Genomic DNA, 24,854 nt, shown 5'->3' with positions numbered 1-24,854 from the left:
CCTTTATTCATTATCTTCTTTTTTGTTCCCTTTTACCTGCAGTAGAATAAACCATGTATCATGAGATGAAGACGTGAGTGATGGTGGCACATTATCATTTATTGGATGCATAAGGTGTTCTAACATCATTGATATATAGGTCAAGTGACAGTCTCTATGATCATGTTCGGGATGACATTCAAAACTCAGGGCGATATCTGCGTTATGCACCTTCCACCGATACTCTTGTTGCACACATTGATGCTCGACGACAACGACCTCTACGCAAATACAGTAGTCCCGATGTCATGGCGACTGGTGATGACACGCTTCCAAACAGCCTTTCAAACGACACATTGGTGGAGCACCTCAACGACAATGCCAAAGTGCTATCGTTACGCAACATTCAGCAGATCTTTGTACGGTTGACCAACACGTTTGGCTTTCAGCATGACAGTATGCAAAACATGCTCGACCACTTTAGGGTGATGCTTGACTCTCGTGGATCGCGTATGCCGGCATTAGCAGCGCTCCATTCTCTTCATGCTGAGTACATTGGTGGACCAGACGCCAACTATCGACAATGGTGCATAAAAACAGGACGCACACCACAAACAGCTCACACCGACGACGATCGTATTCAACAACTTGCATTATGGCTCCTGATTTGGGGTGAAGCATCCGTATTACGCTTTTGTCCTGAACTTCTTTGCTTTATCTTTCAATGTGCATCTGGACGCATCGCATCACTATCGACTGAAGAGGAAACCAAGGTGGCACCTGAAGGCGATTTCCTGGATACCATTGTCACACCCCTTTACACCTTTTTACGTGATCAATCTCAGCAACGTGAACGGGATCATGCAAAGATTATTGGATACGATGATGTCAATCAATACTTTTGGCGATCGTGGATCGATTGTGTCGAGAAGCATCCAACTGAACAGCAATATGAGATCTTGCAGCAAGTCGAATGGAAGAAGATCTTTCACAAAACGTACAAAGAAAAGCGATCATGGCTTCATTTGCTTGTCAATTTCACTCGCATATGGATTATACATGTGGTCCCTTTTTGGTTCTACATAAGTGCAAACGCGGATGAGTTGTATGGCGAAGATGAAATGCCGATGCGATTATCAGTGGTTGCCTTGGGTGGTAGTTGGGCCGTCTCTTTGGTCATGCTTGCCAACATTGTTGAATACTCTTATATCCCATGGACATGGCGACGTTCTATGCGATTGATGCGACGCCTTTGGTTGCTTATTCCACTCTGGTTGATCACGACTGGCCCTTCCGTTTACTGTGTGATTTTCGATCGATCAAGCCGTTGGTCTATGTTGGTGTCCATTATACAGCTGTTGATCAGCATTGGAGTCAGCATCTATTTTGCACTTGTTCCAAAGGCATCCTCCTTGTCACTTGATGATGCTACCATGATGGGCAATTTTCCACGACTGAAGCGTGCCGATCGTTACATGTCCATGGCCATTTGGTGCTGCGTCTTTGGTTGCAAGTTCTTGGAGTCCTATTTCTTTGTCGCCCTCTCGTTCAAGGACCCATTGCGTGTGATGCTGCGTATTGATATCGATCAATGCAATGATAGTCTACTTGGTGGGAATATCGTGTGCCGGATCATGCCCTATGTTTCTCTTGCATTGATGCTGCTCATGGAATTGGTGTTGTTTTTCTTGGATACATACCTCTGGTACATTATTTGGAATACCTTGTTTTCAGTCATCCGATCATTCTATCTTGGAGTCTCCATTTGGACACCATGGCGCAACATGTACTCTCGTTTGCCAAAGCGGATCTATGCCAAGGTGCTTGCAGCTGATGAGGTTCCCAATTGGAAGCCAAAGGAGCTATGCTCACATATCTGGAATGCATTTGTGATTTCAATGTATCGCGAACATTTGTTGTCACCCGATCATGTTGCCAAGTTACTTTATCAGCAGGTATGTAAATCATTAAAAAGTCGCTTTGATGATTGGATATTAACATGTGCATGTACATTTACAGATCCCTGATCCTGACAACAAGCGCACAATCCTCAAACCACCAACCTTCTTTGTTTCTCAAGAGGATGTTGCATTCAAGACCGAGTATTTCCCACAAAAGAGTGAAGCTGAGCGACGTATGCAATTTTTTGCACAAAGTTTGACTACGCCCATGCCCGAGCCATTGCCTGTTCCCAGCATGCCAACATTCACCGTTTTAACGCCACATTATGGAGAGAAGATTCTTTTGTCGCTGAGGGAAATCATCCGTGAAGAGGACAGCAACACACGTATCACCTTACTTGAGTATCTCAAAAAGCTGCATCCTTTTGAATGGGAGAACTTTGTCAAGGATACCAAGGTTTTGGCAGACGAGATTATGGTGGATAATGATTTTGACAAGTCATGCACGAGCCAAGTAGCGGATGATCTTCCATTTTACTGCGTTGGATTCAAATCATCAGCACCAGAGTACACGTTACGCACACGAATTTGGGCATCATTACGATCACAGACATTGTATCGCACAGTGACGGGTTTCATGAATTATCATAAGGCGATCAAGCTCTTGTACCGCACCGAATCCCCTGAACGTTGTCAAAAGGAAAGTGAGCTTGACGAGATGGCGAATCGTAAATTTCGATTTCTATTGGCAATGCAACGCTATCAATCATTTTCCAAGGAGGAGAAAGAAAGTGCCGAATTCCTGCTCAACGCCTATCCAGACTTGCAGATTGCATACCTTGAAAAGACGCCTGAGGGTGAATACTACTCTGTGTTGATTGATGGTCATTGTCCCATTCAAGGAGAAGCACGTGAGCGCGTTCCAAAGTATCGTATTCGGTTGCCAGGCAACCCTATTCTCGGTGATGGCAAGGCCGACAACCAGAACAATGCACTTATTTTCTATCGTGGCGAATACCTGCAGCTGATTGATGCCAACCAAGACAACTACCTTGAGGAATGCCTAAAGATTCGCAACGTGCTTGGTGAATTTGAGGATGATGTATACGACCCCAGCGTCTCACCTTATGCTGAAAGACCTGAGTCAAGTCCAGGACCCGTAGCTATTGTTGGTGCGAGAGAGTACATCTTTTCGGAGAACATTGGTGTCCTTGGAGACATTGCAGCTGGAAAGGAACAAACATTTGGCACACTTAGTCAGCGTATCATGGCAACCATTGGTGGCAAGGTAAGGCATATGCGGGGTCTATCATACATTTTTATTCACATTTCAATTTGTTATAGCTCCATTATGGCCATCCTGATTTCTTGAATGCTGTGTTCATGACTACGCGTGGTGGTGTCAGCAAAGCACAAAAGGGATTGCATCTCAACGAAGACATTTATGCTGGTATGAACGCTTTTCAACGAGGTGGAAGGATCAAGCATATCGAATACTTTCAATGCGGCAAAGGACGTGATCTCGGCTTTGGTTCAATTGTCAATTTTGTCACAAAGATTGGCACTGGCATGGGAGAACAAATGTTGTCACGTGAATACTACTATCTCGGCACTCAGCTACCTCTTGATCGATTCCTCACTTTCTATTATGCACACCCTGGCTTTCACATCAACAACATTTTCATCATGCTATCGGTCCAGATATTTACGTTGGTGCTTCTCATGTTCTCTGCTATGGCCATTCCCTTGACAATGTGCGAGTTTCATCCAGATGCCCCTGATGATGCACCATTGATACCCGAAGGCTGTCATAACTTGATACCTGTTATTGAATGGCTCAAGCGTGTTGTATTATCTATCTTTGTGGTTTTCTTTGTTTCCTTCTTGCCCCTGTTCTTGCAAGAAACAGCCGAACGAGGTTTCCTACGTGCGTTGACTCGTTTTGCCAAGCATATGCTTTCATTGTCACCCCTTTTCGAGATCTTTGTCACACAATCTTATGCACATGCAATCCTCAACAACTTGTCATTTGGTGGTGCACGCTATATCGCTACGGGTCGTGGATTTGCTACATCACGAGTGCCATTCTCCCTTTTGTATGCTCGATTTGCTGATACAAGTACATACCTTGGAGCACGTTGCTTTCTGATCCTTCTCTTTGGCTCTATGGTGATATGGATCCCTCATTTGATTTATTTCTGGATCACAGTGGTAGCCTTGATACTCGCACCATTTGTGTTCAATCCCCATCAGTTTGCTCTCACCGATTTCCTTGTCGACTACCGGGAATTCCTTCGATGGCTATCACGTGGCAATGGCAAGTCGCATCAAAGATCATGGATTGATTACTGCCGCTTGACTCGAACAAGGATTACGGGTATCAAGAAGGACAAGAGTCAATTGACTGGATTAAGCAAACGACCACGGGCACAGCTCTCTGTCATTTTCTTTTCCGAGATTGTGATGCCAATTATGCTTGCAGCTGTTTGCTTATTTGCCTACTTGTACGTGCGAAGCTTTGATCCACATGATTCCACTCAACCAAACCAGGGACCAAGTGCATTGCTACGTATTGGTGTGATTGCTTTTGGACCTATTGCTCTCAATGCTGCCATAACAGCCGGGCTCTTTTGCTTGTCGCTTGTTAGCGGATGGATGGCATCCTTTTGTTGTGGTGTCAAGTTTGCAGCAACGGTGGCAGCAATCGCTCATGGATCAGCGGTGGTTATTTTTATCGTCTTTTTTGAGCTGCTGTACATGTTGGAAGAATGGCACTTTGTACGGACATTACTTGGCATGGTGACCGTTGGCGCAATACAAAGAGCCCTTTTCCATATCATGACGATCTTTTTATTGACACGCGAGTTTGAGGAAGGTCAAAGCAATGAAGGATGGTGGACTGGCAGGTGGTACGGTCGAGGGGTAAGTGCATTATTAGCTACCTTATGGTGCTCGTTAGCGATATTAACAAGGTCATTGTATAGCTTGGATGGCATGCCTTATCACAACCATTGCGTGAATATGTATGCAAGATCGTTGAGATGACGTTGTTTGCTACTGATTTTCTGCTTGGACACTTTATCCTGATGTTCCTGTTTATTGTGTGCCTGATACCTGGAATTGATCGTTGGCATTCTCTCATGCTTTTTTGGCTCATGCCCAGTCGCCAAATACGTGAACCCATCTACCCACTTTCTCAACAACGGATACGTCGACGCACTGCTGGATTGTACGGTATATTGCTTACTGCCATGTCATTACTCTTGCTTGGCCTTTTAATAGTACCTGCTGTACTTGGTCCCCGCATCGATTTAACAAGCAACTTGTCTTTCCCCATTTGATTCCATATACAAACCATACAACCAATTGATAATAAAGACATCTAATATACCCAGCACTCTATAATTACATTACGAGGATTCGCATAATACGATACAAAGGATACGTAGATACTCTAGTGCTATGGAAAGGAAATCAATGCAGTAATAAGTTATGCTAAGAAAGAATGGTGGTGCAAACAAGTTAGCTAAGCAATCAGCTCACCTTCGAATTCATCTTTCAATTACCATCATTCTTTGTTATTCGACTCAAGCATCTTCTCAGCTTGCTACGGCATGATCATCAATAAACTTTGGATCAATCTTCGCAATCAACTTTACACCTGTCAGCTGCCACTTTTATTCTTTCAGCATCACTCTCTATATTGGTGATGTCGTTTGACATAATATTTCTGTCTATGATTGTGCTGTAACGCCACAAGGTAGAGAAACAAAACATTGGTAGTGGATATAGTAGCAAGTGCAGCATTCGCGATAAATGGCATTCGAACATGTAATTCCTTGATATCATGATATGGTAAAAGCCGAAGACGAGATTTGTAGCATCACAACTATGCGTTGATGCCTGCTTGGGACCTTGGGAGCATGAAAATATGACAGTCTCCATCGTCGCTCGGATGATGATGCCGAGCCTTTGTTGTGTCATGTGGCACCAGGTAAAGTTTAACTAGTGTGTGTGTGGGAACATGAAGGTGCTCGTTGTTCTTTTGCTTCTCTTCATCGCGAAATGACGAGGTGACAAAAGGTGTGTCGATAACGCTGAAAAAAGAGCAGGTAAGAGTCGCGAGGCAACTGAGTATTATGCAGCTAAGCGATAAAGCGTTCACTTAGGAGCAAGCCGAAAGATGAGCCCTCAACAATCGCGCAAAAAGTGTTGCGTGTCGCAATGGAGCCGCTATCGATTGGCGAGAAGTTTTTTGTTCCCCACGACATTGGTATTAAGCGATACGTCTCAAAACAACCTCTTTCAAAGGTACTTCATGCAAAAAAAATGCGTTTGACATGGCAAGTTGACCCATTCTTTTTTAAAAACGCAAAAAATTCCCCCACCGGGAGTCGAACCCGGGCCACCTGTGTGAAAGACAGGGATCCTGACCGCTGGACCATAGAGGATGTTTCTCTTGTTCTTATAATTTAAACGCGTCGGTACTATATAAACCTAAAAATTTCCTAAAAAGGCGAAGAAAAAGGTGGATGAAAGCTATACGTGTTGGGTATCATAGTAACGAGAAAATGACATAGAATCCATTTATGTAAAGAAGAACGTATTTGGGAGGGTGCATGACGAGCAATTCAATAAATGAGTGGCGGAAGTACATAAAGAGGAGTGATTCAAACCCAGGGGTGCTGACATTTTGTTCACCTTTGTGGGGATTCGACGCTGCTGTTGTTCCCTCTGCTTTTCGATATACACTTGTTACCCTATCAACCTGCATCCAGCAGCAACAGTAGCAGTGACTTTTATTACCTGTATGGAAATGGGGGCGGGGAAAGGAGACAAGACTTGCATTGCAGTATGAAAAGTGAAATGGCAACCACTCAATCGCGTATACTCATGCTCAAGCACATGTCTATTTGCAACTACCACATACGTTGAACGAAGTAAAAAGAAAAGGAGTGGAGGAGCAAAGAAGTTTGGGAACAGCAATGGTGATTGATGAATGTTTATCAACAAGACTATGTACGTAGCTGATTACTTGGCATTAATGGGGGTTATCATTCATAATGAGCAACGAATAAAGGTTTTCATTGGTATCATCTTGCTTTCTGGATCAAGTATTCAGTATTCAGTCTCTAGGCGTTAATACCTATTCAATTCCAACTTGTGGTTTATATATCTTTTGTCGTGTAATCCTTTGACTGTTCGCAGAAACAACTTAAACCACCAAGATCCCCACTTGATTGGCGCAGCTGTTGCATGAAAAAACGAAAGGCAATAAGGATGAATCATTGCACACCATGTGTGTAGGGATAAAAATGGATACAAAGTGTACATTGTAGCTGTTTGATGACACAAGGTATGAGTTTTGACAATGACAATGGAGCAAGATCCGTGCATCGTGCTGTATTGTTGTGGAATAAATGTATCCAGCACACTCTTTGTTTATCATTTGTTGAATCTATATAATGCGTACAATGGTAGTTCTATGGCGCTACTAGCTCGGGTTGTGAGGGAATGATGAGAATGCTGTGTACGGTGATAATGGAGTTGCCATGCTCATTCATCAAGATTTCTTATCCAGGAAATCGTAGAAGGCCTTTTGGGGAATCTCGACATTACCTAAAGACCAATGGTCAGGTGAAGAAACAATGACATGTGGAAAAGATTGCTTACCGATCATCTTCATACGCTTTTTCCCTTCCTTTTGTTTTTGAAGAAGCTTCATTTTCCGGGAGACATCACCACCATACTATATCATGTGCATTAATATATATGCGTCTTTGATGAATGGATATTACTTACGCATTTTGCAGTGACGTTCTTCCTCAGAGCCGGGATTCTAGAATATCCATCAGCATCAAGCTCATCCTACAATATGCAAAAAAGTCTACTCACGTTTCTCTGGCCACGATCTTGTGCCCCAAAGCTGTTTGAATAACGACTTCGAAAAGCTGCTTTTGGATTACGTTCTTGAGGCGTTTCACCCAATCACGACCAACGACATCAACTTGCGAACGATGTAGAATAATAGATAGGGCATCCACCGGTTTATGATTCAGCAACACCGTCATCTATAATGTCAATTGTTTAGGTAAAAGCTACTCGTAATATAGTAAAACCCATACCTTGACTAAATCACTTTCTTCATAACCAGCATCCTCGTAGTCAAACGTGGCATATCCAGAAGACCGGCTCTTCAGCTCATCGTAAAAGTCGGTGACTACCTCGGCAAGTGGCATCATATACTTCATCATCACTCGGGTCTCATCCACAAAGACGTATTCACGTTGTTCTCCACGGCGACTCTACTCGAGCAATTACTAACAATCCCTCCAATTGGTGTGTGTGGTATACATACCCCGCAAAGCTCGATCATTTTACCCATGTAGTCCTATTCTCATGTTATTAGTAATGCGCTATTTGAGCATCCATAATAAAGTTCTCACCTCTGGAAAGATCAAAGTGGCCAAAACCATGGGCTCTTCCAGCCTTGCAACTTTTAGTGCACGTTCATCTGCATCAGGAAAATCGGATGGGTTGCGAACAATCTTGGTTGTTTTGTCGCGATAGACGACTACATTCATCCATAGTCAGAAGCTGTATTCATTTATCCATTGAAAGACTTACTCCTGTAAGGGACAGTAGGTTGTGTGACAATGATACTGGCATCATATTCCTAAAGATATCACGTCAGCCATTGTGATGAAGTGCTAAGTCTTAGTTGCTGCATACATTTTCCAACCGTTGTCGAAAGACATCCATGTGGAGTGTACCAAGAAATCCTAGACGCCATCCTTGCCCAAGAGCATGACTATCAGCAATATGAGTATGCAGCGCGAAAATTTACTTTGTGCCAAAGCTCAACACACCTTGTCTCCTTATGTACCGATACGCTGGCATCGTTCAATGTCAACTTGGTGATCGATTCATCCAGCCGACGAAAATCATTCGTATCAACAGGGAAAATACCAGCAAAGACCATTGATTGTGCAGGTTGGAAACCAGGTAATGCTTCGACTGGTTTGCCGATATGATAAAAGGTATCGCCAACATGAGCTTCGGATGCTGATTTCATACCACAGATCACATAGCCAACTTGTCCAGCATGCCTAATTTAGACCAATGGTAAGAGGAGATCCCTTATCTCTAGGTAACAAATACTCACAAATATCCAGTGGGAAGTTGTTCAGGATGCATGATTCCAACCTTGTTTGGAACAAATTAGATCACCCGTATCTTTCAAATGCTATGCCTCTTACCTCGGATACATCGTATTTTGAATCGGAATGGACGAATGCAATTTTGTCACCTGCATAAGCTTCAATTAGTAAATGATGATGAGAATCGTATATATGAACACGTACCTTTGCGAATCTTTCCATCCACTACACGCACTAGGCACACCACACCAACATATTGGTCATACCACGAATCGAATAATAGCGCACGAAATGGTTTGTCGCGTGATCCCGGTGGGCTAAAAGACGTGTGAATATAACATTGAATACCCCCATGCTGATACTTACGGTGGTATATCTTCAATGATCCTCGGTAATACAGTGTCAACATTCAAGCCTGTTTTTGCCGAGATCTATAATTCATTTCCTAATCAGCAAAGGGAATATCCAATTCAAGCATTGTTACGTACCTTTAAAATCGATGATGTATCCAATTCGAAAGCGCTTTGTATTTGTTGCATGGCCCTCTCAGGTTCGGCGCCAGGGAGATCCACCTTTATGTACATTGCACTGTTAGTCTCACATGAATAAAAGATGCCGAAGCTGAGCTTACTTTGTTTAGCACTGGAATGATATGCAATCCTTCACCAAAAGCAAGATAGAAGTTTGCCACAGTTTGAGCTTGTATTCCTTGTGCAGCGTCTACCAGCAACAGCGTTCCTTGACATGCAGCCAGTGATCGGGACACCTCATAGCTGAAATCCACGTGACCCTGAAAGGCAAACAATCAACCATCAAGGTAATCCAAGTAATTTCAATTTTGAATCCTTACTGGAGTGTCGATCAAATTGAGTAGATAGTCCTTGCCCTTGTAATTGTAAAACATGGATACGGTCTGCAGCAATTAATGAGTATAAGAGCAGGGTTTCCTTTGGCATCAAAAGAGAGATTACCTGTGCCTTGACTGTAATACCCCGTTCCCTTTCCACCTTGAGCTTATCGAGTACTTGCTTGTTGGATGATGTTGCTGATATGGTCTTCGTCAACTCCAATAATCTTTTCGAGAGTTAGGAAGGATGGCATTGATGATGATGATGATATGTTGTCACTTGCCTGTCAGCGAGTGTACTTTTGCCATGATCTATCCAGGATACGGTTACAACGTATATCGACTACAGCGTTCGTTTCGACGTACCGATATGTGCAATGATACTAAAGTTTCGTATGTTCTCTGCAGGAAACGATTCGAGATCAATGTTGCGTGCAGGATCGGCAGCTTTCAGTTTCTAAGTGGAGGAAGGCACGTATCAATATGGCATTCCAAGTTGTTGAGCGATCGGGTATTCACACGCACCTCGGTGGACGATTTCTTCGAGTAGAAGCGTTGACATGTTGGACGTAGGACCTGGAATGCAGGCCTATGGCGAATTATGCGATGCAACAGCAAGCCATGCATTCAAGGAGAAGTGTACAAGTTGGTGGTCAAGGCTTGAAATTACAGCGTGGCTTTTATATCCGACACTCCTCCATTATGCATTATGACCTGATCGACATAGCAAATCCACACGATTACTTTTAGTGTAATATGATTCCCGTTCAATAAGACATATGATGATAAAATCGCTTGGATTGTAACGTACATACACTTAAAAAAGCCGGTGACAAGGATGTTTCTCCTCGTGTTTGCCTTCTATCATGCATTTACAATGATAGCTTGGATAACAATGAAGCACCATGAATGGCCAGCAGAGATCAGCGCTTATTCACAGGGAATCAAAAAAGGGAGTATACACAAAACCTTGGATATTCGACCTCTTGTAAGCAATCAAAAAAGTATGGCAGGGAGAGATAGCGATGGGTGGCGATCACACTCTTTTATTGTGCATAGCAGGCGGGTGTGGGCCATTGTGATGACAATGAACAAGTGAATGCTTTGTCAAAGAACCTAGGAGACGTGATGATATGCATGCATAAATCGACCAAATCAGGGCAGGTGTCAACATCCCTGAGGTACGCGTTCGTATCAGCTATCTATCATTCTTTGTTCCCCAAACACCACAACATTATCACAAAAGGACTTGCCATTGTCAGGATACCTTCCCTCTTTTATTGAAAACTACTAGCTGATTATCATAATCATAGTACTAAAGTGTGCTGCCTTCTACCATTTGGAGGGAAGATCTCGTCACGTGCCCGACATGGAGTTCAAGAGGTTATGATGAGGAGGTAAATGAACGGTGTCATCCATTGCCAACAGGGTGGATGTATGATCAAGGCACGCAAGCATGGTCCATTGATAGGACATCATTTGGTCTCAATTACTTGGTGACATCTCCTTTGACGACAACCGTTATCCCATTTTTATCGTCGCCGTGCAGCAGCTCGTCAATGACTTCGGTGGTGCGCATCTCTGTTGCCGAGCACGTTGATTGCTTTGTCGATGGCTTCCGTCAAGCTTTTTGCTGGTCTCGTGCTGCGACTCTGATCCATTCGCAAGTAGATCGCAAGTTGTTGCCATGTCAACCTGACATCTTATACTGCATTTCACAGATCGCATACTGTACAGCGCTCCTTGATCAAGACGGTGCTACTTAATGGTGTTATCTTTCTCGGCATCCTGTTTTTCATCGATAGCTTCTATAATACACCTGAGCATACGTTGTTTGGCTATTCATACACGGTAAGCTTGATAGTAAGGTGGATGATGATCCTCATATTCATCCCGCTGCTTCCAACCAATAGACATTGACGGGATATCCAATGTACATGCTATGTCTTATGACAAATGCCGGGTTCTTTTCAAGGATTGCAAAGGAAGCATTCAGTATGCATAGCGGCGAGTATCAGCGACACGATAACAGTGAATCGATATCAGCACCCACCACCATCGGCATGGGAATACTTTACATGAGCTGTGCTGCATTCATCAGGTGTTTACGAGTGATTCCACTTATCGGCACACCATTGTCCTTTTACGTCAATTGTATCTTCATGGCTTACTATTGCTTCGAGTATGCATCCTCACACCAGGCTCGATATATGAAGAAGCTCACATTGTTGTTATCATAGATACAAATGGATGCATCTAGGATGGTCGTTGGATCAACGTTTAGCACATGTTGAAAAACATTGGGCTTTCTTTTTCGGTTTTGGTAAGGTTTTATCTTCTTTTCTCATCATGGAATCACTTACTCTCATCATACTACAGGTCTTCCTGCTACGTTATTGACGTTCTTTTTATCCACGCTACATGCTGGTGCTGTATTTGCCTTGATCTTTCCAAGTGTAAGTGTGCTTTATGCAAAAGAGATAGCTGCAACTAACGGCAATGATAGTATGTCATCATGGCAACCATGAGCACAATGAAACCCAGCACTGCACCCAACGTATCGATCCCATTGTTACAAAGGTGGTACTTGCCAAGTCGGATACCGGTGTTTTGGCCTGTTGGAAAAGCAACCAATATTGCCATTGATATCATCCAGTCCTTTGGTGTGGTCGACATGAAGGCTGCATTTACCGAAAACAAGGATCAGCTGGGAAAAGTAGTGTAGTAGAATTATTTACATATGCAAAAGTGTCTTGTGCAACATAAACAATGCATTACCCACGCTATCACTGCATGACCAACAACTATTCCTTCTCTTTCGCATTTCTTGCTCTTGTTCACGATGACTGATTCACAACCACAACCAACACCAGCAGTAGATGCTGATGCATGGGAAAGGCTATTGCAAGAAAATTACGGACGCTATGACACATGCAAGGAGACTTATAGCTTTTATGATCAGCTCAAAGACGGCAAGATACATTCGAGCGTCGTAGACATGTTTAAAGAAAATCGAGAACGGCAGACATTTGATTATGTTATGCAAGCTCGAGAGAAATATCGAAAATTGGACAAAGCTACGCTTAGCATATGGGACGTCCTTGATCAACTCGACAATCTGGAATTTGACAAGAACACGGTTCAACTTCAGCAAAAGGTGCATGCGTTTCAAATGGCAGAAGCCATGCGTCGTGAAGGGATGCCACGATGGATGATTCTCACAGGCTTGATACATGACTTGGGCAAGTATCTTTACGTTCTCGGTGAAAAACAATGGACGGTAAGTGTGTTAATAATACGGTAGTAAATATGCATATGCACTTATTATTTGCTATTGCAAAGGTCATTGGCGATACCTTCCCCGTGGGTTGCAAGCATTGCGAGAGTGTTCTCTTTTCTCAATTTTTCGACAAGAATCCAGATTCCAATCATCCTGTTTACGGAACAGACCACGGCATATACGAACCACATTGTGGTCTTGCCAATGTTTATATGAGCTTTGGACACGACGAATACATGTACATGGTGTGCAAATATTATCTCCCACCCGAAGCATTGTTCATAATCCGATACCATTCATTTTATTCATGCCATCAAGAAGGTGCATACGCGTGGTTATTAAGTCAACAAGACATGCAAATGATGAAATGGGTGAAGACATTCCTGCGTTATGACTTATATTCGTATTCAGAGGAGCTGCCAGATTTGGATAGCATCAAGCCGTATTACAAGGAGCTCATTAGTGAATACTTCCCAGATAAGATACGATGGTAGGGAAGCCATCTCAATAAAAGGATTATCAGCCAGCATATTGTATGAATTAGGTTGTTTATTAAAATCATGCTTCGAGCATAAGGGGTCTTGGGGTTGGTAGTTTTGGTGCCTTTGATTTTTGTAGTAACTTGAAAAGACCGGTACCAATCGAAATAGGGATACCCTATCAACATAGATTTGGGTTAATCGTTGCAATTGAAGATGCATGACATTGTAACATACCATAATGATTTGTTCGGACACACCCACAATTGCATCCTTTTTACTATACAACGCAGCTTCGAAAAGATGGTCTGCTGTTTTCTCGAACGAGGCAACACTGAGAACACTATCTCTCATCTTGGCGATACCAAAGCGAGTGATACCAAGCACCTCACCCTATTGTTCATGGATCAGCGTTTTGTCCATAACGGTCAATAGTCAACAACATACCTTGCTTGTCATGATATCACCCAGTAAAAAGACGTGACGATGATCAATGGTCATACCGTGACTCTCCATGGTCATTTGAATTTCGTTGATGATAGTGTTTCTAAACGACAATGTTAGCGAGCTACCCACAAATGGTCCTGTATTGCTTCCTTTCTTACCTGGCAGCTTCGATACCTAAAACGTCTGCAACCTCCATGACGTGGTTGGATGTAGTTTGCTCACCAATGATACCATCAGTGGTCATAACCTTAAGAAGACCATAACCTTCAACCAGCAGCTGCTTGGCACCATTTCCACCTTGCTTTTCACTGATAACAGCACGAACGACAGAAGGAAGACCCTAAAAGTCGCAATTTAGTATCCCAACCTCATACTTTCTCAATGGATGGCAACGTACGGTGATAATAACTGATGGCAATACACGCTTGACGGCCTTAAGGTTATAGTATACAGATTCATCTTGCTTGCTATGGATATATACACGAATGATATCAGGGCGACTGGTTTGCACATCCTAGATACATGAAATAAGTATTTGCGATGAACCACCTTTATGGATCCAATACTTACGAGTTGTCCTGATTTCAGCTTGGGGAAAGTTTGGATGGCATTTGCAATATCATAAATATTGGTCTCGAGCTGACAACATCAAGGGCATGTTAGCTTTATCTCACAACACGTGACGTAGGATCATACCTGAAGTTTGTTGATAGCATCAAGATCCAACCTGATCAAGATATAGGTCTCGTTTGCATCATACACCTCGTCCATAAACATAGCCACATCACCAAGAGTAGTTTTCTCGACACGGCCCTTGACCACACGAGCTGCTCTTACGTCCTTGTTTGCATGCAACTCACACTTGATAATTGGCGTAGAGATAACCTTGGCAGCGTTGATAATTTCCTTGATACGAGGGACACCAAGAGTGACGTTCATACTAGCAACACCAGCAAAATGGAAAGTCTTCAACGTCATCTGAGTACCAGGTTCACCAATAGATTGCGCACCAATAGCACCAACAGCAGTGCCTAGGAAGGTAGCGTTAATAATACATTCCTACTTGGGTCATGAAAGAAGAGTGCTCACCTGGTTCAATCTTGGCTTTAAGATACTTAGACAAACACACTTCCAAATAGCGATATAGCTGGTTTTCGGTGATGATAAACAAATTGCGTACTGCGGCCTTTGTAGCATCTATTGCAGAGAAAGAAGTTCAGCTTTTGAACGACCAAATCAAAAATAACCAGTAGCTTTATACCTGGAACATCTTCATCAATATCAATATCCATGAAATCTTCATCCGGCACAGCCAAACCAGGAAGCATGCCATGCGTTTTGCGGATGCTGGCAAGCTTGCGAGCAATCTTTTCAGTAACAAACTTGCGTGTCATCTCAATAAAGGCTGGTGTACAATTGGTCTTCCAAATAGGGCGATCCATCTCTGTTTCAGCAATTTGGAGGATTTGCCAAGGAAGTAAGCATGGTTCATCATATCGAGCAGGGTGTGTGAGCTATGTAACAATAATAAGTAAATACTCTTTTGCAACACAAGATTCCATAAGCTTGCTTACCCTAACATGTCGCAAATTGCGCTCAAACTCAACCGGCACACCATCACCTTCAATAGTCATAGGATCCAAACCATCAGCGCCATACAAGAATTGTACCATAGCACCTTCCGAATTGCGAACAGACAAATCGTAGTGTGTGGTAAGATCCTCAAACGCCTTCATCAAACGACGTTGCATGTAACCGGTTTCAGCGGTCTTGACAGCCGTATCGACCAAACCTTCACGACCAGACATAGCGTGGAAAATAAACTCAGTGGGCGTCAAACCAGAATAGAAACTATTGCGAACGAAACCCTTTGCAGGGGGGCTCCTAGCTATTCAAAGGAATCAGTCAACGTATCATACGTAAGGTCCCCTTTGTACTTACAGTGCTTCAAAAAGTGTGGCAGGGAACGATCTTGGAAACCATTGGCCACACGACTACCGCTGATAATTTGCTGACCCACACATGCAACCATTTGAGATACGTTGATTTGCGAACCTAAACATCAACCCATGTTAGACATTGTATGTCATCTTCACACGTGGACTTACCCTTAGAACCGCACCGAGCCATGATACTTGGAGAGTTGTACATATTCAATTCCTTCATACAGACTTTACCAAGATCACCACGAACACCGGATAAGATACCAGACACAATAGACTAAAATCAAACATAGCGTTAATGGCGCATTTCGCAACGCCCATATGATCTTGTGACTCACCTCCATCGTTTGTTCCTCATTACAACCAGGCATGGTTTCCAGTTGACCAGCTTTGAATTTGGCAATGACTTCATCACACTTTTTGTATGCCTCGGCTACTTCTTCATCCTTGATTTCACGTAGACGCTTGCCCGGTGTAACATCGCTGATACCAATGGAAAAGCCCTGATTTGCTGTTGTGGTCGTCAGCAATGCTTTATCCAAATACCCTTCTTCCATTTACTTTTGACACCTACCTAGCCAACGTGCACAGAGCTTTGCAAGTCTAATTTCATATAGACATTTAACTCGATGTTGAATATCAATAAAAGAGCACTTACCTATTCATACACTTTGCAGCTTCCACAGCACCATAATCACGAAGGATAACATAGAATACAGAGTTCTTGTTGCCATCACCGACAATAGCCTTATCCACCAAACCACACATGATCTCGCTGTTTTGAACGACCAACCATCCATCGTTTGGACAAAGATCTGGTACACGGCCCTCCTCTTTGACAAATGACTTGTTCTTGGCCTCGACGTTTAGTAACACCTTGCTATCCTTATTGGGCTTGAAAAGAAGGTTGAAAATTTGCTTGCCGGTCCAAAGACGTTGTGGCTAATGATAAATGTTGTCAGTGATACAAAGATTCAAATGATGGGAGAAACCTTACCTTCCAAATCACTGGAGGTGGAAGTTCAATATGCATTTCAGCGTCGAACATGAATGATGCAATTTGACAGAACATTGCACGGGTATAAAAAGTGTCTTTGTGAGATAAGAGATAGGATGCTGTAATGAAATCTTGTGTGGCGGCAATAAGCGGTTCACCGTTACGCGGCGTGACAAGGTTGTTTTTCACACCCATAAGCTCAATGGCTTCGGCTTTAGCTTCTTGTGTCTGTGGCAAATGCATATTCATCTCATCACCATCGAAATCAGCGTTGTAAGGCGAGCATACACATTCGTTGAAACGGAATGTTCTCCAAGGCATAACTTTGGCAAAATGGGCCATGATGGATAAACGATGGAGTGATGGTTGACGATTGAACAAGACGACATCGTTATCTGATAAATGGCGTTCGACCGTATCACCGATCTTGAGATCGCTAGCAATCCGTTCACGATTACCAAATCGAAGGTATTTCTTGAAACCACCATGTTGAGACTGAACATAATTGGCGCCAGGATGTACGTCGGGGCCATTGATGATGTTTTGGCGCAATTTGTGGATGTTGTGTTTGTTGACACGTTCGGGGAAGGTGAGAATTTTGGCGACACGTTCAGGAACAGCGACTTGGTCAATGCGCATATTGGGATCAGGTGAAATGACGGTTCTTCCAGAGAAATCCACACGTTTGCCCGATAAATTGCCTCTGAAACGACCTTGTTTACCCTTCAAACGCTGACTCAAACCACGACTTGGTTTGCCTTGATTGGCATTGGGTACACCAGGCAATTCGCTGTTGATATACATGGCTGCTGCAAGTTGCAAGAATTCCCATTGCTCCATAAGGTTCATCACGGTGATACCCTTTTCCAAGCCTGCTCGGATAATGGCGTTCGTAAAAACAATCTCGGTAAGCTTGGCTGTCAAATCATCTTCATTGCTGGTATTGTCGTCTTGCATAACCGATGGTCGAATACATGCTGGTGGAACAGGAAGATATTGCCAAATGTACCATTCTGGTCGACCATGCTCCTCGCTTAATCCAAGTAATTCGCAATCCTATTCCCCCATTATTATCAATATAATACTCTACCACTACCATTGATATCCTTTTTGCTCATACCTCAGGCGTAACTTTTTGGAATAATCGTAACACACGCAATGGATTGAGATCATCTTGTGCTTTGGAGATGTGTGGTTTCAATTCGGGCATCGTAGCTGCTGCTGTACTGAAAGTCTTTCGGAATTCTTCAGCTTCGGCTGCAACACGCTTAAGTCGATACTTGTCGTGTGTAATCTTCATGGGACCAATCTTCTTGACAACGCCTAATAACCATCATCCTCCTTAGTGATCTCATCCACCTTCCATGGTGCTTTTTATCCTTTCTTACCATTCACTTCTTTGCAATGGGGACAGTAGGTCACCTTTTTGCATTTCTCATTGATGGCTTTCACAATCTTCATCCGCTGCATGTTGTCAAGGCCGGGAGCACGTAGACGTTTGAGATACATTCGTCGTTCTGGTTCTTCCAACATGACACGACTACAAGTCTAATATCACTTATTAGCTTTCGCCTTCAATCATGTTCATGGCATCGTCATCGTACCTTGCAGATGTCTTGCAAAATGTTGATAGTAGCTCGAAAGTAACCGATATGGAAGATGGGTAAAACAAGCTTCATGTAGCCCCAATGACCGGCACAGTCTTGCATGCCTTTGCCACAAGTTTCACACGTGGATTGCTTATTGGAGGTACCCTATCGTATATAATGTGAGTGGCACAGCGAGATATCTTGATCACATGAAAGCCTACCATCCGAAGATCAAGCACACCACCCTTGACAGGCGTACGACTCTCAGGTTGGTACAAGTCGCGTTGAGTCACTTCCAATTCACCAATCTTGACCATGTTTTGAGGCGACATGACGCCAAACTGGATGTGGCGACTATAGAGATCAATGGGATAAAAAGTGTCAATAACTGCATGATCGTCGACTTGGATCGCCTGCCACTTTACATTTTCTTTGGAGTGTTGTCATAAACTTGCTCCTTCATCGTCACTGCAATTGGATTGGTGAGACTGGGATATCAAAGGGTTCGATCGATCTGTCGTTTACCGAGAATGCTGCTGTCAGGACAAGGTGCTCTCCAAAGCTGGGTTGCGCTTGGACGTTATTTTTTGAGTGCACTTGAAACATGGCTCCGCCACCAAATGCCCTGCCTACCACCCACATTGCATCAATCAATAGACTTCTTCCAACCACCCCCTTTTATGTGAGACCATTGTGTAAATCTTGACAATGAAAATTCTTGTTTATGCGTTATCATTGTTATTGCGCTTATGGATGAAACAAAGACTACGTGCTAAGGTCTCCTAACACCAAAATCTTGGGAGTAGCAAAGAGACCATCCACTGCACGCGATTTTGCCATGATACGCAAAGAAAGAGAATACGTCCAACCGTGACAACCTTGTGTTTGGTAACTATATCGCGCATATGCAAAGTATTTTGTTCGGATAATGGTCCACTTGTTTTGCCTTGGCAACGCACTAGATCCATATCATTGTATAGCACACAACAACCTACGCTACATATCAATTTGAATAATGATTCGTAGACTGTCCATTGATAGTACCTTCCTCCCGTTCTCGATTGTTGCCCAATCCAATCATACGAACGATTGTCCTGCTCCAGCCCAGCATGCCCATCATTCAACTTTCTTGATCCGAGTTGATTTGACTGAACTACGGTCAAACACAGAAGTATCATCCAACTTGTGAAAAATCATTGTGTAAACTTATTTGTAAACCGCCAGCTAGCAGCCCATTCCTCCCACTCACCTTTGTTGTCCAATCCAATGCATACGAACAAATATCCTGCTCCAGCCCAACGTTTGCATCCTTCAACTTTCTTGATCCGATGGGATTTGACTGAGTTACGGTCAAACACAGAAGTATCATCCAATATGAGAAAGATCAAATTGCTTAGTTATTTGTAAACTGCTGGTTGATAGTCCGTTCCTCCCATTTGTCTTTTATGCCCATTCCAATGCATGTGAACGATTGTCCTGCTCCAGTCCATCATCTCCATCATTCAACTCTCTTGATCCGAGAGGATTTGGTTGAGTTACGCTCAAACACAAAACATCACCCAATTTCACAAAAATCATTTTGCTAATAACAACCCACTCCTCCCAACCACGTTTGTTGCCCAATCCAATGCATGTGAACGATTGTCCTGCTCCAGCCCAGCATGCCCATCATTCAACTTCCTTGGTTCGAGGTGACATGGTAGTATGTAACAATGGATGTTGTTGGATCATCATTATCATGTAAAGTGTAAAATGACACACACCCTTTTGCTATACGTGAGGATAATCATTTCATTTATTTAAGCGTGTCTATTGTCTGTCGTAAGGATGATGATGATGATGATGGGGATGGGTGGTGTACATACATATAGCGCACATAGCGCACATATCGCACATAGCGCACATAGGGTAATTGAATGGCCTCAGTGTAATAGCAGTAGGGGATTTAAACTTGGGGGACAGCAGCTCCACGACTTGAGACAGCACTTCTCTTCTCTTTCTCACTCCTCTGCTTTTATTGCATTCACGGAATTGCGATCAAGGTAATGTACTATAAAAGAGTGCGCTTGTTGTTTGTGAGGCATTAACATAGTTCTGAACAGGCATTGTCAGGTAGTGAGTGTGTCCAAAGTGCCGAGGAATGAGCGTGGTTGGTGGTTGGTGGTTGCCATGGCGATACTGTTGCTTCCTCTTGTTCGTTGCTATTCCCGCTCTATGCTTGGTGTCAACAGGTACATTCAGAGTCCAATGTTGCAGCACAACTTGTTCCATTGACGTGTTAGCTTGCATAGAGGGCAAGTTTGGTTTCAAGACGTTGGCTGGTTGGCGTTTTGTTTCGGCTCAACTATACTACACCATGGTTTTCGGTTTCCAGTAACCAACAACAACGGGTCTTTGTGTATATGGAAAAGGCAAGTACAATGAAACAAACAATGAAAAGGGTGTTTATTGTGCGTGTGTGCTAATAATGAATTGAATAGGTTTCTTTGGTCAGGCAATGCAACTTGGGGCATCATCATCATCATCTCTTTGTATTCAAGTCCCAGCCTGTATCAAATGGTCGCTGCGTCGCTCTGCGCTAGCCAAGTGTGCTGGAAAAGCTTCTTGGAACGCGTCCAAGGCTCTATACGCCTGCGTATGAGTTGATGAGTCGATGACGATGGATTTTTGGAAGAGCATGGTCACCGTGTTGAGGTACAAGGGGATTTGCAACAACTCGTGAATGTGTTGAATCAACACGCTCTTCTCATGATAGGCTCGTTCTTTCCCTTGAGGATTTCTTTTCATGACGTGGGAAATGATTGCAAGGATTGGGGATCATTCTTTCTTTGGAGAGGATGAATGAGAACAACTATGAGCCTGGACTCTACGTAAATGATGTCCTTCCTTGCCATGGATCGAACTGGCCTTGCGTGATTCGTGCAGTGCTTTCTCAAGAACAAGGGATCGCCCGACGTTGCTCGTATGGTGGTGATTTGATTTGTGAATTCCTTCTGATTTGCTTTCTTCCTTGGAGAGGATCGCCTAACGGTATACCAAATCGTCATCATTCCCGGATCAGACGATCTAACTTGGCTGGTTTTTATTTGTAGAGATGATGATTACGATGATTACCACATCCACATTCACAACAATGACGATTACGATGATCACCCCATCTACAACAATGACAACGATGACGACAGCGAGATTCAAAAGGAAGCCTGCAAGACCCCATTCTCTTCAACTTGTGTATTTTTGGATGTTGGTGTGACGGATGAGATTGACGACTGGTGACGAGTATGAGTACGAATGATGACGGAGGACGACTACGACGATGGTGGTGGCAATGTAAAGTACATAGCAAGATAGCTAGATGAAATAAAGCATTGTTTATTTATTACACGCTTGTTGGAGGTTGCTAGCTTGTGGATTACATACTATTGCTTCGAAGATGGAATAATAAAGGTGGTCCGGTTATCGGTCATGCAAGAAGTATATGGCTTTTGTGATACAATAAGGATGAGTGGGAAGTGGGATGAGCTTAAGAAGAGAAAAAGTGAAGAGATCCCTCCATTGAGTTTCAGGATGAGTGACTCATTCAATATGTATACGTATCTTTTTACATATACAAATTATGCAGCTCGACTTTCTTCTACATGCAAATGTGACGCATACCTTGACACACCTTCATTATTGGATGCTGTTTACTTACGTAGCTTCACAAAAGGCAATCATCATCATCATCCATTTGTGGAGCAACCTGTCAAGGACGTGTCTGTGTAACCACCACGTGCCGTTTCACTCAGCTCTCCATCTTTCCGTTAATGCAGCCGACACCATCCACTACGAAAAAGCAACTCCATCACGCTTACAGCATAGTAAAAACATAAACGTGCCTGTATCTCCAAACTTTACAATGAAACATGGGGTTTTTAATAGAGCAATGGGCTCGGCTTGGCCAACAGCACCTTGTGTGAAAGTTTCGCGTTCAATGTCGCAAACAGCCCAAAAAATATTTTGGAGTCGTCGAAAAAAGTTTCAAGAGGTCGACCTCTGGATCCAGTTTGGCTGGTAGCGACATTGCGAAATCTGGGATCGGCAAGCTTGATCGTGAAACTACTACACAAGGTGCAGTTGGCCACGCCGAGCACATTGCTCTAATAAAACCCCACGTTTCATTGTAAAGTTTGGAGATACAGGCACCTTTACGTTTGTAAGCGTGATGCTATATGAGAAGTGGTCTTTGTTCATTGCCAAGTAGCTAGACCCTGGAGAGCCAAAGAGGCAGAAGGACCTCTTTGGGTAACTCAGCTAAAAAGTCAGGACTTCAGAGACAATGCATGAAAGGTACGCAACCCTCACTTTTATGTCATACATTGGCAGCTAATAGCCACTTTTGTGCATTCCCAACTTTTGTACATTCTATTGTAGGTGGACGATGCTCCTGATCTAGACATTCATTTCCATGATTAATCATTGATCAAACTGGTTGGTTGAGTTACGCTCACAAGGAATTACATCGGTTGAGCTACATCAGGCATTAATATGTCCCGGCAAGTGATGTAATCTCTCTTTGAGCGCAACTCAGTCAATCAGCTCGGATCAACCTACTTTATTCCTTAGGAGAGCGATGAGCAATTCCTCTGATGGATTCCGCAACAATACGATTGGATAAAGTGGCCGTTAGCTAGCAATACCTGTTCCTAGATGATCCGCTAAAGTAAATGCAATGACCCTTTCATTCATGCAAACCTAGCTGTGTTACACAACGACCCTCTACATCTTTTGCTCTGTCAGGGTGCTACTGCGCACACATTAAACAAAGACCACTTCTCCTATTAGCATCACCGGCACAAGCATAAAGAATAACACCAGCAATCTCCAAACTTTACAGACGACATTCGGTTTTGCTGAGGAGCAATGTGCTCGGCTTGGCCAACAACTTTTAGCGTGAGGGATTTCACGTTCAGTAATGGCGCTGGCAAGAAATATTTTTTGGTCGTCGTCGTTGAAAGAGGTCGACCCCCAGATCCAGTTTGGCTGGTAGCGACATTGCGAGAATCTGGGACCAGCCACGATCAACTTGAAACTTTCACACAAGGTGCTGTTGGCCAAGCCGAGCACATTGCTCTCATAAAAACCCCACGTTTCATTGTAAAGTTTGAAGATACAGGCACCTTTATATTTTACATATGCTGTAAGCGTGATGCTATATGAAAAGAGGCTGTTGTTCGTTGTAAAGTAGATAGACTCAAATAGAGCCAAAGATGCAGAGAGGCGTGTTTGTGTAACGGAGCCATTTTGCATGACTGAAATGGCCAATGTATGATACCATATACATTATCTATGATTGGCAGCTAACAGCCACTTCCTCCTAATCACAGCTTTTGTTCATTGTATGGCAGTGGAATGATGCTCCTGCTCCAGACGTTCATTTCCATCATTCAACTTTCTTGATCCGAGCCGATTTGACTGAGCTACGCTGGAACAACAAACACGAAAATTAATGAATCGCAGACCCTGCGAATGTCTCCGTCTTTCAAACTTTTGGACGCTCCCATTCCAAATTTTCAAATGAAGCGTGAGGTCTTTATTAGAAAAAGTTGATCAGCATGCTCGAGAGTACCCTTATGACCAATTTTCAAGTTGGAGGTGGACAACTTCGGGGCGGTGGGCCATCCGCTCTTTTGTTCGCGTCATCTACCATTTGGACGGCCCCGCATTTTAAATCTTCACAATAAACCCTGCGACTTTTAAATGAATGAAGTTGATATGCAGGTACCAGCAAACCTTCTGACCGTGTTTCAAGTACGAGATGTGGAATCCCAAGATAATACATACTATATCGATAAAACATGGATCTGGGGCTGACCTGCATTTCCGACTTACATAGTAAACCCCACATTGCACCCTCTCATTCCGATTTTTCAAATGAAGCATGAGTTCTTTTATGGATCAACGTGATCAGCATGTCCAAGAGCACCTTGTGTGAAAGTTTCACGTTCGAGAGGGGCAATGTCATAATCAAGAATTGATGTACAGTATTCATGCATTTATACAAGAGGTGTGCGACCTATTTAATCTCCACTTCTTCCACTCCCACAACTTCTTGTCTCTTCCTCCCATTCACAACTGTTGGCCCATTCAAGTATACAACTACCACCTGCGAACGATTGCTCTGCCTCAACGCATCATGTCAATCCTACAATTGTCTTGATCCGATTGTCTTTGGCTGAATGGCAAGTTCATG

At 43.3% G+C, this 24,854-nt stretch overlaps 6 protein-coding genes and 1 non-coding gene across 7 annotated transcripts; 4 read left to right on the top strand and 3 right to left on the bottom strand.

Moving 5' to 3' along the window:
• Positions 1-53: 53 nt before the first annotated feature.
• O0I10_007900 (uncharacterized protein) lies at positions 54-5,221 on the top strand (the record flags this gene model as incomplete). Its single annotated transcript, XM_058487910.1, has 5 exons — positions 54-73; positions 140-1,934; positions 1,999-3,168; positions 3,225-4,802; positions 4,865-5,221. 5 exons carry the CDS (start codon positions 54-56, stop codon positions 5,219-5,221), a joined length of 4,920 nt encoding a protein of 1,639 aa, XP_058341248.1.
• Positions 5,222-6,259: 1,038 nt separating this feature from the next.
• On the bottom strand, positions 6,260-6,331 carry O0I10_007899. Its single transcript has one exon. It is a non-coding gene; the product is annotated as a tRNA-Glu (tRNA).
• A 1,112-nt stretch (positions 6,332-7,443) lies between these two features.
• O0I10_007898 (GTP-binding protein LepA) lies at positions 7,444-10,514 on the bottom strand (the record flags this gene model as incomplete). Its single annotated transcript, XM_058487909.1, has 21 exons — positions 7,444-7,499; positions 7,554-7,629; positions 7,683-7,719; positions 7,776-7,951; positions 8,006-8,185; positions 8,239-8,271; positions 8,327-8,454; positions 8,508-8,556; positions 8,613-8,691; positions 8,750-8,989; positions 9,046-9,086; positions 9,140-9,189; positions 9,245-9,357; positions 9,407-9,471; positions 9,529-9,612; positions 9,672-9,830; positions 9,891-9,953; positions 10,012-10,114; positions 10,172-10,199; positions 10,254-10,344; positions 10,413-10,514. The coding sequence occupies 21 exons, from the start codon at positions 10,512-10,514 to the stop codon at positions 7,444-7,446; spliced, it is 1,953 nt and encodes a 650-aa protein (XP_058341247.1).
• Positions 10,515-11,446: 932 nt separating this feature from the next.
• O0I10_007897 (uncharacterized protein) lies at positions 11,447-12,612 on the top strand (the record flags this gene model as incomplete). The annotated part of the gene is made up of 6 exons (XM_058487908.1): positions 11,447-11,550; positions 11,609-11,738; positions 11,801-12,069; positions 12,128-12,210; positions 12,267-12,343; positions 12,394-12,612. The coding sequence occupies 6 exons, from the start codon at positions 11,447-11,449 to the stop codon at positions 12,610-12,612; spliced, it is 882 nt and encodes a 293-aa protein (XP_058341246.1).
• A 117-nt stretch (positions 12,613-12,729) lies between these two features.
• O0I10_007896 (uncharacterized protein) lies at positions 12,730-13,661 on the top strand (the record flags this gene model as incomplete). The annotated part of the gene is made up of 2 exons (XM_058487907.1): positions 12,730-13,167; positions 13,230-13,661. 2 exons carry the CDS (start codon positions 12,730-12,732, stop codon positions 13,659-13,661), a joined length of 870 nt encoding a protein of 289 aa, XP_058341245.1.
• A 64-nt stretch (positions 13,662-13,725) lies between these two features.
• O0I10_007895 (uncharacterized protein) lies at positions 13,726-19,085 on the bottom strand (the record flags this gene model as incomplete). The annotated part of the gene is made up of 21 exons (XM_058487906.1): positions 13,726-13,824; positions 13,884-14,039; positions 14,094-14,193; positions 14,252-14,433; positions 14,491-14,607; positions 14,664-14,732; positions 14,790-15,124; positions 15,183-15,290; positions 15,355-15,607; positions 15,668-15,981; positions 16,035-16,148; positions 16,202-16,313; positions 16,375-16,547; positions 16,611-16,639; positions 16,695-16,978; positions 17,034-18,089; positions 18,154-18,356; positions 18,422-18,581; positions 18,638-18,787; positions 18,844-18,976; positions 19,048-19,085. 21 exons carry the CDS (start codon positions 19,083-19,085, stop codon positions 13,726-13,728), a joined length of 4,185 nt encoding a protein of 1,394 aa, XP_058341244.1.
• A 1,751-nt stretch (positions 19,086-20,836) lies between these two features.
• O0I10_007894 (uncharacterized protein) lies at positions 20,837-21,898 on the top strand (the record flags this gene model as incomplete). The annotated part of the gene is made up of 2 exons (XM_058487905.1): positions 20,837-20,853; positions 21,715-21,898. The coding sequence occupies 2 exons, from the start codon at positions 20,837-20,839 to the stop codon at positions 21,896-21,898; spliced, it is 201 nt and encodes a 66-aa protein (XP_058341243.1).
• Positions 21,899-24,854: the final 2,956 nt, after the last annotated feature.

The sequence above is a fragment of the Lichtheimia ornata genome (assembly GCF_029851405.1).
Source record: "Lichtheimia ornata isolate CBS 291.66 chromosome Unknown scaffold00040, whole genome shotgun sequence".
Taxonomy (NCBI): Eukaryota; Fungi; Mucoromycota; class Mucoromycetes; order Mucorales; family Lichtheimiaceae; genus Lichtheimia; species Lichtheimia ornata.
The sequence above is the reverse complement of the archived record's forward strand: the minus strand, read 5'-3'. Positions and strand labels throughout refer to the sequence as shown.